Genomic DNA, 14,431 nt, shown 5'->3' with positions numbered 1-14,431 from the left:
CCTTGCACTCTAAAGAATGGAGGCTGTTTCCTTTTACTACGTGTAACTGCAAATATATTATTTCTCATTACAGTTCTAATCTAAGTAAATGGGAATCTTTCCATTCACATTAATGATTTCTCAATATAATAAAAAAAATATCTCTGTAACAGAAAATATAGCTATATCTTCTTGCAGCAAAGAAATTAAAACTCCCGCTGCACAACCTAGGAGAAAAAGATACTTAAGTTTGGTCTCACTAACTTTAAAACTATCTTTACTTACAGCCTTTAGCTCTGTACTACAGGGTCACTGTAGAAATGTGGTGTTACTGAGTTTTCGTCTTTGAGGCTGTTTCGAAATCAAGAAGAAATGGGTTTCCCACCTGCAAGACTTGCCCCACGTCTGAGTCAGATATTATACCTAAATACTGTCCTTGAGGGAAAAGCAGTAAAATTAAAGCTCTCAAACACATGCCACTGCAGTATGTTCTCTAACACGGCTGGGGAGCAGTGATGCCAAGGTCTGTTGCATGTCCCAGTGATGCCATTCCAACAGCCTGTGGAGATTAAAACTTCTATGAAGATAGAAAATGATATGTTAACACACCTAGCTGTGCACGCATTCCAACCATATACAGTGCTTTGATACTGTTAGTTTGATCATTCATCATTTTTGCAACATCACTGGTGTATAACCGGATAGGTTTATCCCAATTGGTGCCAAGATTTCATCAGAGATTCAAAACCTCGTGTGCCAAACTGCAAGTTATCTTAAAAACCTGAATGGCAAGAACATCATGGATTACTTCTTTTATCAATGTACTGTTGAGGTATGTAATAACCTAGAAATCTTAATATCAGGGTGTTCAGTCAAACATCACAAATTAAGTAATTACCAGGAATCCTTAACCTTGAGCTCCATAAGCTCCAACATAAATCTAACACAGATGCTCTGAACTTTTGCACTTTGACATTTAAAGCCAACAAATACATTGATAAAGTACCTGGGCATGTGATGGTGGAAGTCCTCTTCTTATATAAACACCAAAAAGAGCATCCTTCCCTAAGGATATGTTGAACTTCAGGAACTGTGGCTGGCTGACATGAATCTGAGAGCGCCAAAACACTCCAGGGGGCACTTCCTGGGTGACCCTGCGGCCAACTTCTGTTTCTCCGCTGTCTATGCTGCTATTCCTAGTGACCCATGGTCCTATAAAATAAAAGCAAATATAGATCAAATGAGATAACCACATTTAATACAGGTATTTTTATTCATGCAAGATGAACACGTGTGGTAATGCCACCTTTTAAATCAAACTGTAACTTTCCTTTCTTATTCCGATGCAATCTGCCTGCTGTTTCCATCAGTATGGAAGAGCTTGGCCACTATATTTGAAGTAAGGCGGCTGTGAACCTTTTTCTGTGGAGCATCTGCAATATTCTAATCCCTCTAACCCTTTAACTCTGCAATTGCTCTTTACCGATCAAATATAGTAACAGTAGAGAGCCAATTAAGCACAGACGAATCTCCCTGTGCTCTTTTCAGTTGCGTCTCGTACGCAACCAGGGTATAAAAAAAAATATATCAGAAAGGTGAACTGAAGGTGTAACTTCAATCTAAATTAACTGATGGCAAATTTTTATTATCGTTGTTTTATACAGTAAGGTAGTCCAATAAACTCCAGGACACAGACTAGAGAGTTGACAGAAGAAATAAAATGCACAGAAAATGACACAGAGAACAGGGTCTGTACTCTAACACGCATCTTCTCCTTCTTGAAAGAAGTTAGTACAACTCAACGTGCTGCCTTTTCAGTTCTCTCTGCCTGAAGCAGGGACTAGCTACAAGTCCTTCTCCCCTGTGCTGTCATTAGTTAAAATCCATCATTTGATGGTTCTTCAGCATGCATTATTGAAGACAAGATAGGAGACCTTTCTGGTTGAGCGCTCTGGCTTCCAGCCCATGAAATAGTCAAGCTTTAAAACACGGTGCAAATCCCTTCTGCTCTCAGCTGAACGGGATGGTTGCGAGGTTACACATATTTTAAACATGGAGTGCGATAAGTGAAGAGTTAGCAGTACTTTCAAGCTACAGTATACCGCAAGGTTTGATTTTCTGTTCCATATTCGCAAACAACGCGGTGATAAATCCATTTGAAAATTATTACAACAGACACTATAAAGACCAGAAAACCACAGAAAATATCTGTTAACAACCACAGAAATTTAAAGGTACCATTAATATCACTATTAATACACACTAGGTGGTAGTGATATTGCCGATACAACCTGACAGTTTTTGTTAAAAGCTCAATGTTTACTTAATGTTTTTTTCATGGTGTAATGCTATTTTCAATAAATGGCAAGTTACTTTTGAAATATATTCCAGCCCTGTATGATTGTAAGAGGATGGCACAGAATGACATATAATTCCAGCAGGTAAGTACACAACAGCTCTTCTGTCTTGACTATCTTTAATTGAGAGAGCTGCAATAGCATGGTTTCAATTATAGATTCCAAATTATCTATGTTAGCAGCACTTACACTTGTACATAATGAGAGATATTATGTTGGCAGTGTTTTGAAATGGTAAAAGAATGCTCTGAATACCAACTGCTATACAGTTTTTGGCAACTTGTTTGTTTTTTCATTTTTTATGTTAATGGTTCGACAAGCACAGCACTAAGAAAAAAAGAAAGGAGAAGCTACAAAGACAGGCTGCAAAGAAAGGAAAAATGGCTGAGAATGTCAAGCAGTGTGCCTTTAGAGCCGCCCAAGAACACCGATAGCAACCAGATTCAAACATGTAATGTTTCGTAAAACCTACATGACTTCAATTCTAATGGACTACTGCAACGGCGGATGTGTCAAAGTTCCTACCTAAATGAAGCCAGGCACCATCTCCCTAGAATTTAAATTAGTCCTTCCCACCTGGATAGGAAGGCCAGGTACAGCGCACATAAAGTCACCTGTTGAATGCTGTCACTGGCAGAGCTGGGAACTCAGCCTAAGACCGAGGGCTCCTTCATCTCCTTGGAGTACAACGTTACACTGACTTCACGTCACGATTCCAAGTTACGGTAATACATAATGAATTTTTTCAGCATTCTTAAAAAGTGTGCCGTGAATTATTTCTTTGGAAGCGGACTGCGCGTACTTAAATGAACATCGACTGTATTTAATCTGAGAACAGACTCCTTGACGCACTCTGAAGAGCCTTGTTCTTCAGGATCAGTATATCCATAGTCAAAGTGAAACAGTCAAAGAAAAAGCTATTTCCAGGAAGTATTACAGCAGACATCATTATTATGATAAAAGCTGTGTAAGTAATAAAGCTGGGAAGATTAAGAGACCGGTGCCTCTTCCAGTATTCTGACTCTGTCCACAGACTCCTTATATTCAATGAATTATCTGCATTATATATTTTTTTCAGTTTGATTAATTTCTTAACTACAACAGAGCTGCTCCAGTCCATGGAAGCTAGTGGAAATCCTTGACATAAAGAAAACTGATGTCAGTAAATGTAATCTATTTCTGAAATCCACACATAAGACGGGTGGGAATCTGGAGCTTAGATCTGTTTGAAATCAGTAGCCTCCCCCCATGTTGGAATCTGCTCCTCATTTAGTTTCTTTATAAGCAATACTTTACCTTTATACTTTTTAATACAGTATATATATAATACTTCATAACTTTTAATACAGTTCTAGAATTCAGTGGAGCAGCGGCCATGTACATTCAGACAGACGGCTTCTATTAGCATCACAAATCTAATATTCCAATTAGTTAAAAAATAAGCAGCTTATAATCACTTCCCTCATGTCCTAAACATATATCTAACACACACACATATATATAAAAGGGATATTAAGTACTGAAACAGCTACTACCACACATAAATAGCGTATGCCACAGAATAAGTTTTAGAAAACCGAATCCTCCTCAGAACCCTTTAAGAAGTGACGTGGTGTTAGAATGCTCTCATACATAAATCTGCGTTACAAATCACCGAGTCATGTGTTTTTCATCTACATCAAGTAGAAATTATACTGAATATTGCTTCAGCCATTGTACCTACCCGACTCTTATCCGGTGCAGCAAGCTTACTGAGCGCGCAGATGTTAAGACCACCATAATCTCTGTTGGTTTCTTTGGCTATTACAGCAGCTCCAAAACACCACCATCAATGACTTTTGCTAATTACATTGCTTCCAAGTCTGCCAAGTATATATTCCCTAGAATTGTAACTTTGCAAAAAAATTTAATTCTTACGGAGACTCAAGTTTTAGTATTTCTGGTGGAATTTAGCCTCAGCCTCTCAGCCAAAATTCTGTTTTCTATTTCTATCTGGGAAAGGGCATTTTTTCAGGAGTCAAGAATCCTCAAATACATCAATTAAGCTAAAAAGAGAATATTCCAGTCACCAAGAGAACCAGAGTTACATTCCCACAACTTCGGCATGCACCTCACAGGTAAGCAAATATATTGGATGTTAAACTTTCCCAACAAAAAGTTATTAGAAAAAGACCTTTCCTTTACCTTTCTCATGAAAATTTTGAAGTTACTAGCTTAAAAACTGGTGAAAACTGCAGATCACACAACTAAATTTGTAGTTACCACTCAGCCTAGAGACACAATTCAGGTTCCTAATACCAAAATGATCCGGTTCAGTTTGGCATTATCTTTGGAAGCAACTCCCATAGATCCTTTTTTTTTTTTTTTCTCTACAACATAAATGACACGGTTTCGAGTTGCCCAAACCATTCCTTCTGGAACATTTCAGTGTCTCAGGAAAATCTACCTAGGAAAAGAGCTGTGACAGCTGTAGGGGTTCAACATAGCAGAGGATTTTAAGAGCAGGTTAGATGAGCAACTATCACAAGTGATCACGATCGACTTAACCTACAAGAAAGAAGTTAACAGAATGATGACCCCATATTCTCAAGTCTGTATTTTTGTACATGTCTGTGAGACACAGCTGCTGCCTCACCTCTGGCATGCTGAAAGGAATCCTTATTTTTGATTTTAAGAATTTAATACATCGGATCCTGTTTTTATGGCTCTACATCACAATGCTGAAATAACACAATTTAGAAATGCTTGAAGTTGCACTAAAGCGTAAGTTTAATAGTTGCAAGTTTAACTAACAACTTACAAAGTTTTAAGTCCAGCAAGCTCTCAGAGCTGCAAAGATTAAGCATTACTGAATGATACTATATTCCTGATGAGTTACTCCTGTTGGGAGGAGCCAGGAGACTAGCGTGAGTGTCTTGGTTCTAACTCCTTGCTTTGACACAGGCACTGTGCCTGACTTGGTCATGATCTTGATGTTCTCAGATGACTACTTGTAAAACAGAAATATTAACAACGATCTATTAAAAAGTCTCACATTGAAGATGAGTAATACAGAGCAGTCACATAAAAATACTACAGGAGGTGTCTCAACATCGGCCACTTCATGTTCCTTCCTCCCCACGTTAGAAATAGCAGTGAAATGCAAAGTAGATACAACCACTGACCCTCTTTTCTTAGTCAATAGGCTTAAGATTATTTTTTTAAACCTGAAAAGCAGAACATCATCCTAGCTTTATATTTGCAATGGCTTTTTCTGCATTAACAGCTTCACTTATACAATCTGTCTCTAGAGACTCTCAAACTTTTTTTTTTATAGCTTCCTTCAGTCTTCACCTCCTAATGTAGAGCATGTATCTTGCCACCTGGCTCGCTGCCTCCAGCTATTTTTAGAAGCTTTTCCATTTTGATGGACCACTGCAGATCACATTCAAACAACATCAACTGCATTTAAGTGAAGTTACAGATGTGACAAACTGACAAATCTGGGAAGAAAGACAAACCCAAACAACTCATACTATTGTGAACAAATAAATCCCAACATCATTACTTCTGCTGTGGGTGACTGTTTTAGAGTTTCGTCTGTTTATCTTATAACCCCATGGATACTTGATTATTTTTTTTTCTGTGATTTCCTCTCTATAAACATCTACAAAAGCAAGTTTTAAATGCACACTTCTTCATCTTACCCAGGGGAGCCATTTCAATCACTCAGTCAAACATATATTTATCAACTAAATAACACTTATTCATTTAAACTGCTGTGTTATTTACCCAGTTGAATTACTATTTTGGCATATGTATTTGAAAAGACTGTTTTAGCACTCAAGTATATTTGCCTTCGAAGCTATCAAATAGGCAACACATGACAACAGCAACGCAAAGTCCCCCTGCTAACTTGTCAGCAGGCCTCATCTTTGAGCTGGAGGTCAGTTTCAAGGTGGCATCTGATAGGACATGCCCCGCCAGCCTTTAATTTAACTGATGGCAAGCAGTGTCAGCCATGGAGGCAGATCCCTGTCTACACTGAAACCAGATTTACTTGAGTATTTATTACAGGCTCCTCTCCCATACTGTAGTTAAAATTAAAAAATAAAAATGAAATCTGGCTACCAGCAGTGTCACGCTACAGACATCACATTTAAATAGCAATTAACTCCAGCGCTTTGACTGTGTGCCTTTATGACGGTGACGACTGTAAATCGCATCTTGATAACACTCTTGAAAAATATCTAGCAGAATAACCATTGCAGCGGATCCATAACGAACTACAAAGAAAATCGGGACAACTTAAAATCAAATACAAGGAACAAATATCACCAATGTCAGTTAAAGAGAATTCTCTTTTACTTCTCTTCTGTACCTTTGCATTTCTGATAAATCACTGCTGCAGGCATAGCTTTCCTTATGTTTTTATCTAACTTATTTTTCTCTAGGGATTTTCACAGATGACTCGGGATTCCAAAGAAATTCATGGTACAGCTGTGTAAAGGAGACTATTCAATACAAAAATATACTCCACTGAACTTTTTGCCAAAAATGAATGCGTGGGAATTACTATGGTTAGAAAATGTCTTTTCTATACGAATTTCTCCTGTGGAAAAATCAGTGCGATGCGCTATTACCACACCGATCACTTCCTACATGAACTTATGCTTCAAAATATTTACTAGTAATCCCTAAGTGCCCTAGGACCCAGGTGAAAACAGACTATTTTTGAAATGTGTACAATGGAGTGACTGCTGATGACAAATTCCCACAGCTACAACAAAGTAAAAAGCCAGGAAATCAGAGTTTGTCTGGAGAAGCTGCTATGACACATCTTGAACTTCAGTTACGCTGAAGATGCTGAGGTACTAAATGAGCTCTATTTTGTGAAGTGAGGAGGAAGGAAGCTTCTGAATTTGTACGAGCTTTCAGGAGTCCAGTAAACCAGTTTCTGAAACAAAATCAAAATCTTGGGTTTTCTGGTCAGTATCTCACATTTCTATTGTGGTGAAAGGAAAGAAATTCTGCAGAGAGCAGCTGCTTAACACCACTGCTCTGGCTCAGCTGCAGTCAAACGATCTGGCGCTGCAGGTAGAGTTAAGAAACATGCCTTAATACCCTGAGACACCTAAAAATTTAGGTACACCTTGACATTCACGCAGGCATGGCTTCACAGATTCAGTGTTTTCAGAATCAAAAGCAAATTGTAACTGAAATAAAATTACGATCTGTTAGTTCACGGCATTTCACAAGGAACAAATATATACCAGCATGAATTTCTAGTATGAATTACTAGATGAACATAAGAATCGTCTCTGATGGTATACAATACACTTCATCACCTAACTTTAAACACAGCAACTCATACCGTCACCATCAACACAATCACAACAATAAAACTCCTCTTCTGTCCTGAGGGACTTAGTCAAATACTTTGCTTCTGCTAAGGCAGCCCTAGAAGCCTGGTGTTTTTCAGAAGACCACATCTGCAAGCCTTCACAGCGTCCATATTAATACTTCTGCTTGCTAACCTGTTAATTAAGATCTACATTACATTAGCCACATAACTACTTAATAAGATTAATTCACCTGGAAAATGATGGCACGTCTTGATTAAATTGAATGAAGGTAACGGAAGTGACATTTAAAATACATTGATTGTTATTACATTTTGATCATCTGTTTTAAAGCGTCTGAAAGGAAACAGTAGAAACCAGAAGACTCATGTTGTTTACGTTGTTAGTAAGGTACGAGTTTTTCATCTTTTTGTCTTTCGCAACATGAGAAAGAGCTCTCTCCTGGAGTTCTGGAGTCCTCACGCTGGCCGGCGAGCAGAAACACAGCTGGGGGTAGCACCGGTGTCTCCGGCGTTCAAGTCAGAGCCTAGTCTGTTTGCACCCGAACCCCAACTCATACATACGTAAGGGTGGCACATCTTCCCATTTCATAATTTTGTTATTCCTTTAACATTGCCTGTCTGCTGCATTGCTAATAAAATATCTTATTGATTAGAAAATAATCATTTCTGTGTGCAAACCAAAACGTGACTTGGAGTCTCAGCATCTGGCAGAGGTCTCAAAATTATTCAGAGAGAGCTGAAGACAACCTAGACAGCTTCGCAATGACTGCTGAGTTTAGCTTTCCATAGCTATTCAAGGTAAGTTTCTGCTGGATTAGTAGAAATCTGTTTCCCCCCTCTCTCATCTCAAGCAAGTAAGATGGTGCCATATTTAAGAGCAAATTTAACTTCCTTCATTTCGTTACTGCCATTATATTTACAATGCTGAATTTGATAACTGGAAACAAGTATTTGTCATGACATTTCAATACTTTTACCATTTAATTAACTGTAATTGTCTTTTCAAAATCCACGCACTGTGGTAGACTAAGTGAAATACCTCATAAACTGAGCATGGATCAAGCATGTTTGGTCCACAGAGACACAAACCCTGAACTACATGAGTATCAGAACACACATTCAAATCTGCCTTTTCCTTTTATTATATTTACGGTCACTGAAGTGATCTTTCAGGTCCACAATCCTTGCCCCTAATTATCTTTGGTATCTTTTAAAATGTGGGTTTCTAGGATCAGAGACCACAGTCTCCTACTGTGTTTTTCAGCTTTATATTGCATAGCCATAGCAAATAACCAAGATAAAAAAATACTAAGTCAATTTTGAATTAGTAGACAATCTGCTAAATTTGTGAGCACACCAAAGACAGTATGTCATACACAGAAAAACTCTACACCAAAGCATTCTTTACTTGGATTTGCAGATGGAGTTAGTTTGGATATTTCCACATAAATGGTAGTTTATCTTAGGTGTCCTCTGAAATGATTAAAGTTGACTTTTATAGTATACTCTGTCAATTAGAAAGGAAACAGCACACAGATAGTCACATATTTTATGGAAATGTGTGCCTAGCCCACTACATAATTTTAAATGTAGAATATATTTTTGGCATAGATTAACAGAATCTAGGCGCAGAAAAATCCCATAAGGTCATCCAATTCATTTTTTGTGAAGAAGCAATTATTCCAAAACATGCCTTTTTTTTTTTTCCTCTCCCCTTTTCCCCTCTAATTTAGATTTATTATACCAAAATTCTAACATTATCCTTATGGAACTGTAGCAGACAAATGGGCTTCGCTCTCAGAAAGTTTTTTTTAATGTCATTACTACCTCTCTCATCCCTGTAGCAATTCCATAATTCTACGGCAGTGCCAACTGTTTGGGTTTTACGTACTGTGAAGGGATACTACCTTATCGTTTGTATTAAGAAAGGAATTTTTCCTTACTTTTGCCTCTTAATCTAAATCCCTAGTTCGGCACAACTTCCGGAGCCCAAAGGCAAAAAAAAAAAAAAAAGCAGCTATCTCCTGTTTTGTTTCCAGTCGGAGCATTGTGGGCTTCACGTGGAGTTTTACAGCAGCACTGAGGATTCTTCTACCCATTGCACTTGCCTACTCCTTTCAGACATCCTCGGTATTAGCAAGACGTAGTGTGTAATTACAAAAAACCTGCAACTGTGTTATCTTAATAGTGAATTTTGTTTTCATTAAGATATGAATGCAGTAATACAGTAATTGACATTCCTCTTAAATTGCAGTTTTATTATTTCATGCCAGAATTTAGTCTCTTAATAAGGAACAAGCAGATCAAATTGAAATATCTGCTTTTTTTTTTTTCCCCTTTCAAATTGCTCTACTTTAAAATGCCTTGCTTGCTGAGTAGGCACAGCTTGCGTTTAAGTGGCCGTTCTCAGTCTAGGGGTTAAAGGTTTCTTTGGGAGACCCATGTTTTGAAAAGAATGGCTTCATCCTGAGTTGTGTCAATTATAGAAAGGTCACCCTCCACAGCCAGAGCCCTGAGTCCTGAAACGGTTGTTGTGTTAAAAGCTGTCAGAGGCTTTCCTAAAAACTGCTGGGACAGCAATATTAACTTGGACATAACAGAAGGGAAGGTGAGGCAGAAAAACTTTTCACCCTTCCCTGCTATGAGAATTTGTCTGTTAGCTATTCCTCGTGTTCATCCAAACCTGTCATTCCTATTATTCCACTGTGGAAGATTACTTGCCTAAATATTGTTCTCTCCCCTTCCCCCAGATTATCAACATTTCAGCAACCTTCTATAAAATGTCAGAAGAACACGTAAACTTTTCCAACATGCTCCGAGGAAAGCTAACTGAGGCAATTTAAGCCGTAACTAGCAGTTCTGTCTCCTTGTCTCCTCTACAGGAGGTTACCGCTCCCAAAACAGCCGGCATCTCAGCCTCTTCAAATGTGCAAAGCTAATTAGAGTGGGGCTGGGATAAACTGCCAGAATTTGCACTGAAGTGCCCCAGGCAGATGAGCACATTCCAATTCAACAATCCCGCTGCCCTATATTTGCACGGAGATGGCAACGAAAAGCTGCAGGGGAGGGAATCTGGACACGTGTTAAGCACGGCAGTTGTCTGCTAAGTGACCATAATTGCAGACCTGAGCTCTTCAGGTTCCTGCCTAAAACCATAGGGTCTCTCACCTGTGCACGATCTGGAAGAAGTTCAGCAGTAATACAAACACTCTGCCTTGTACTTAGGGATGTGCTGTTCATCCAGTTTGACCTACAGTCAGCCAGAGATGAAAGCCAAGCCAACAAACTTGTAGTCTGAAAATCTACAGTTTTTTTGCAGCCACTAGGATGCAGGATTTCATGAAAAGGAAGAAGCCAAAATTAGTACCTCCATGGAAAATGTGAAGAAGCTGAGGCAAATCCATGAAATGATCAGGCATAGCAAAGAACAACTCAGCTTCCTTTCCCAGCTCTATTTTATCTGATTTTTTCCCAATATATCCAATGCAAGTACCTTGTGTTAGCATTTGTTTCTAACGCTGGCTTCAGCAATCAGCAAGTTTAACATGAGCCACAGGTGCTCAGCTCTGAACAAAATTCTTCTGTGGACCACCAGCAAGTGCTCTTACTTCTCTTTCTGTTTTGGTGCACTACGGCCTGTGAGGTGCTTTGACTAATTGAAACGTTCGGTTCTGTCTTCTTATCATCATTTCCGTAATAACCAGGAAAAGCCTTATTGCAATGTACGAAAGAAAACACCTGAACCTCACCGGTAAAAAAGCATTCAATATAAACTATTAAATCCTTTTCACGGCATGTAATTTCTCTGCATTTTCAATATATACTTTCTCAGTTTAAGAAAGTATTTCTGTTTCTAGATTTTCCCTCATTCTTCTCATTGCCCTGTCTCTATCATCCTCCACTGGAACACACTTTTTTTTTTTTTTAGGAGAAAAAAATGTTGCCTACATTCCTCATACTAGTATCACAGGACAGATTATTCACTGAGGGCCAAATTCTGCTGTCCTTGATGTTTTCTATTAGAATTACATCTGAGAAAGAAGAAAAAACAGGGATTTGGTTCCAGCTGGAAGCCAAAGTTCTTGATTTCTCACAGGCAGAAGAATGTACTTGCCTACTAAATCCAGCTTTTTCTCTTTCTTTGAGATCTGTAAGCTATACCTGGAAACAGGACGTATAGCCAGTAAACCGTACATTCTCTGACCGAGCACGTCTTCCTCAGCGCCCGAGGGAGCACATCTTCGTTAGCGGGTGAGGTTCGAGCCATGGCACGATTTTGCGCAGTGATGCAGAGAGACAGCGTAAGCACAGCCGCAGCGAAGCAGCAGACACGCCGAAAACCCCGGCGATGCCAAAACCCGCCTTAAACAAAGATTCCGCCTCCCTCCCCAGCGCGGGTGCCTACCGCCGAGGAACGGCAGGAGCGCGAAGCCCGCGCAGCGCCGAGGGCCCGGAGCCGCAGCCTCACCTCTGCCTCCAGATGGCACCGTCGCCCCGTCCTCGGCGCCCGGCGGCCCCGGCCGCATGCCGTTGTTGAAGGTGTGTCCGTCGGCGGGCTGGAGCTGCCAGTTCAGCCCCAGCAGGTGCATCGCTGCCGGGACACAAAGGCGGGGACAGTGAGCGCACCGGGAAACGTTGGGGGTGACAACACAGCTCACGACAATTAAGCATCTTTTGCGACTTCTCTCAGGGGAATGCTAATAAGCTAAACAAAAAGGCAACAAACAACAAAAAGCAACCCGAAAGCAAGCCCTGGTGACTCGCATAAATCAGTCTTACTTTTGTTCACTTTTCAGATCTTCTAAATTACCGGAACACAAAAGGAAAAACGCTTACAGCTATCAAAACAGAGAGGTAAGCGTTTTGTTCAGCCCTTGGCATGGCGCCCTACCTTTCCGATGCACACGTTACAGGGGCGTACGTTCTAGGGAAAAAAAGCACGACCGCAAACACTAGCTCTGAGTTTAAGTTACATGTGATAATTTATAGGTTGATTATAAAATTATCTTGAGCCCCATGTATACTAATGACGTTGTAATGCAATTATTTTGTGTTTATTACCATTTATCTAAATCAACAGATTTAACAGCCTCTGTCTTCATTTTGCAGATGAAACTTTGCTGACAAACCCAGGTCTTTGACAATCTTTAACCTCACGGTTTTTTTCTAATCCAGTGGGTGAAACTCAGCCACCGGGGCCACACAGCAGCGAGCCACCATAGCCCAGGCCAGGGAAGGTCTGCTGCCAGCAGAGCTCCCTGGCAGCAGCAGCACAGCAGCCCGGTCTCTCCCATGTCCCTGTCGCCGGGGCAGACCCCCAGGTCCGGCCCAGGCCCCGCAGCTGCGCCCGACACCCACCACACGGAGCGGGAGAAGGGCCACGGCACCCCCCTCGCCAGTGCATGAGTTATAGGCCCAGCGGCAGGGGCTAATTGAATAAGTCCTGCGCATAATGCATGAGTCTTGACAGGTCTGAATCACTCAGCCAGGGGATTTATGTGCATCTTCACCTTGTATAAACAGAAGCTACCTGAATACATCTCCATACTTTCATCCTATTATCCCTATGGCATCCTCCCAATATAGAGGAGTGGGGAGGGACGGAAAAGCTCACAAAGATTTTTTTATTCATATTCTTTACTTCCACCATCAGCACTCTTCCTGTTTACGTAGGGTGCATGTAAACCTACATACCACAGAGAACAGTATTTGCAGTTATATACTAAAATGGGATTTGAGGGGATCCACTGTCAGTTTAGGGGCAGAAAATACATTTGATTACGGGCAACCTTACAGTTGTTCGCTTCTGCAGTGTCAGATCCCCATAAAATTAGCAAATATTTTGTGTCCAATTATAAGCAATTGTAGAAGCACTGGAGTGGTCACAAATGGACCGTCAGTGGCCATATAGCTAAGTGTTCAGAGATAAAACATTAGGGATAGGTAAGGCAAAAGAGTTATCACAGGAACTGCAATTTACACTGCTTGAGCCATCACTCAGATAATCTCCGAATACAGGGAATCCACTTAGATGTGACCGACTGATATACACATTCCTAAAACCCAAGAAAACAAAACAAAGCACCCCTCACCCCCAGAAACCATCTATCCCAACTCCTGGAAGTCTCTCAGCACACAATCTAGGCAGAGTTCAGCCTCCGTATTTTTGACAAAAGCAGCTGAGAAGCAAGACGGCTTTCACAACACCACCTTCCCCTAGACATACCTAGGGGCCAAGCAGATGTCTAACACTAGTAACTACAATCCGCGGGCATTTTGTGGAAGAGGGCAGTTGCCAGATTTTGCATTCATGCTGAATTGGCAATTTTTTTTTCTATTAGGAAAAAAAAAGACTTGAAAGAGACATTAAAGCATCTGTTACTTTAAAAATTACCAACTATGATGTTCTGCTCAGAAACTACTCAAAATTTATTTCTAGGGAATGTTTAAGAATCCCTGGGAAATACACAAAAATTTTATATGGGATCAAATATTTTATTCAATTACAACTTTTTTGTTTCGCCAAAACAAAACACTTTCAAAGGCTTTTCGGTCTAATCTCAAGCAACTAATTTGCTTCTCAGTATGGCAATGAAACTGAAGAATTATGCATAAAGCTGAAAGAGCAAGCAAGTCGCTAGCCTATACAGACTCTCCCCATCGAGTGAGAGACATCATCTGTGCTGTAGACGTGAGGGGGCCGGCAGGTAGCGGAGCAGCTTGTGCTGTGTTTGTGCTGTCAGCAATTCCC

General features: G+C 40.2%; 1 protein-coding gene across 1 annotated transcript in view; it reads right to left on the bottom strand.

Moving 5' to 3' along the window:
* The window catches only part of TENM2 (teneurin transmembrane protein 2), a 1,855,021-nt gene that overhangs the window by 119,440 nt on the left and 1,721,150 nt on the right, over positions 1 to 14,431 (bottom strand). The window contains exons 23-24 of the mRNA XM_054217271.1: positions 12,149 to 12,271; positions 986 to 1,191 (exon numbers count right to left, since the gene is read on the bottom strand). Coding sequence (XP_054073246.1) covers positions 986 to 1,191; positions 12,149 to 12,271 — 329 coding nt within the window. The remainder of the gene's footprint in view (positions 1 to 985; positions 1,192 to 12,148; positions 12,272 to 14,431) is intronic.

Source organism: Rissa tridactyla, chromosome 11 (genome assembly GCF_028500815.1).
Source record: "Rissa tridactyla isolate bRisTri1 chromosome 11, bRisTri1.patW.cur.20221130, whole genome shotgun sequence".
NCBI lineage: Eukaryota > Metazoa > Chordata > Aves > Charadriiformes > Laridae > Rissa > Rissa tridactyla.
Note: the sequence above shows the minus strand (reverse complement) of the source record. Positions and strands in the feature narration are given on the sequence as shown.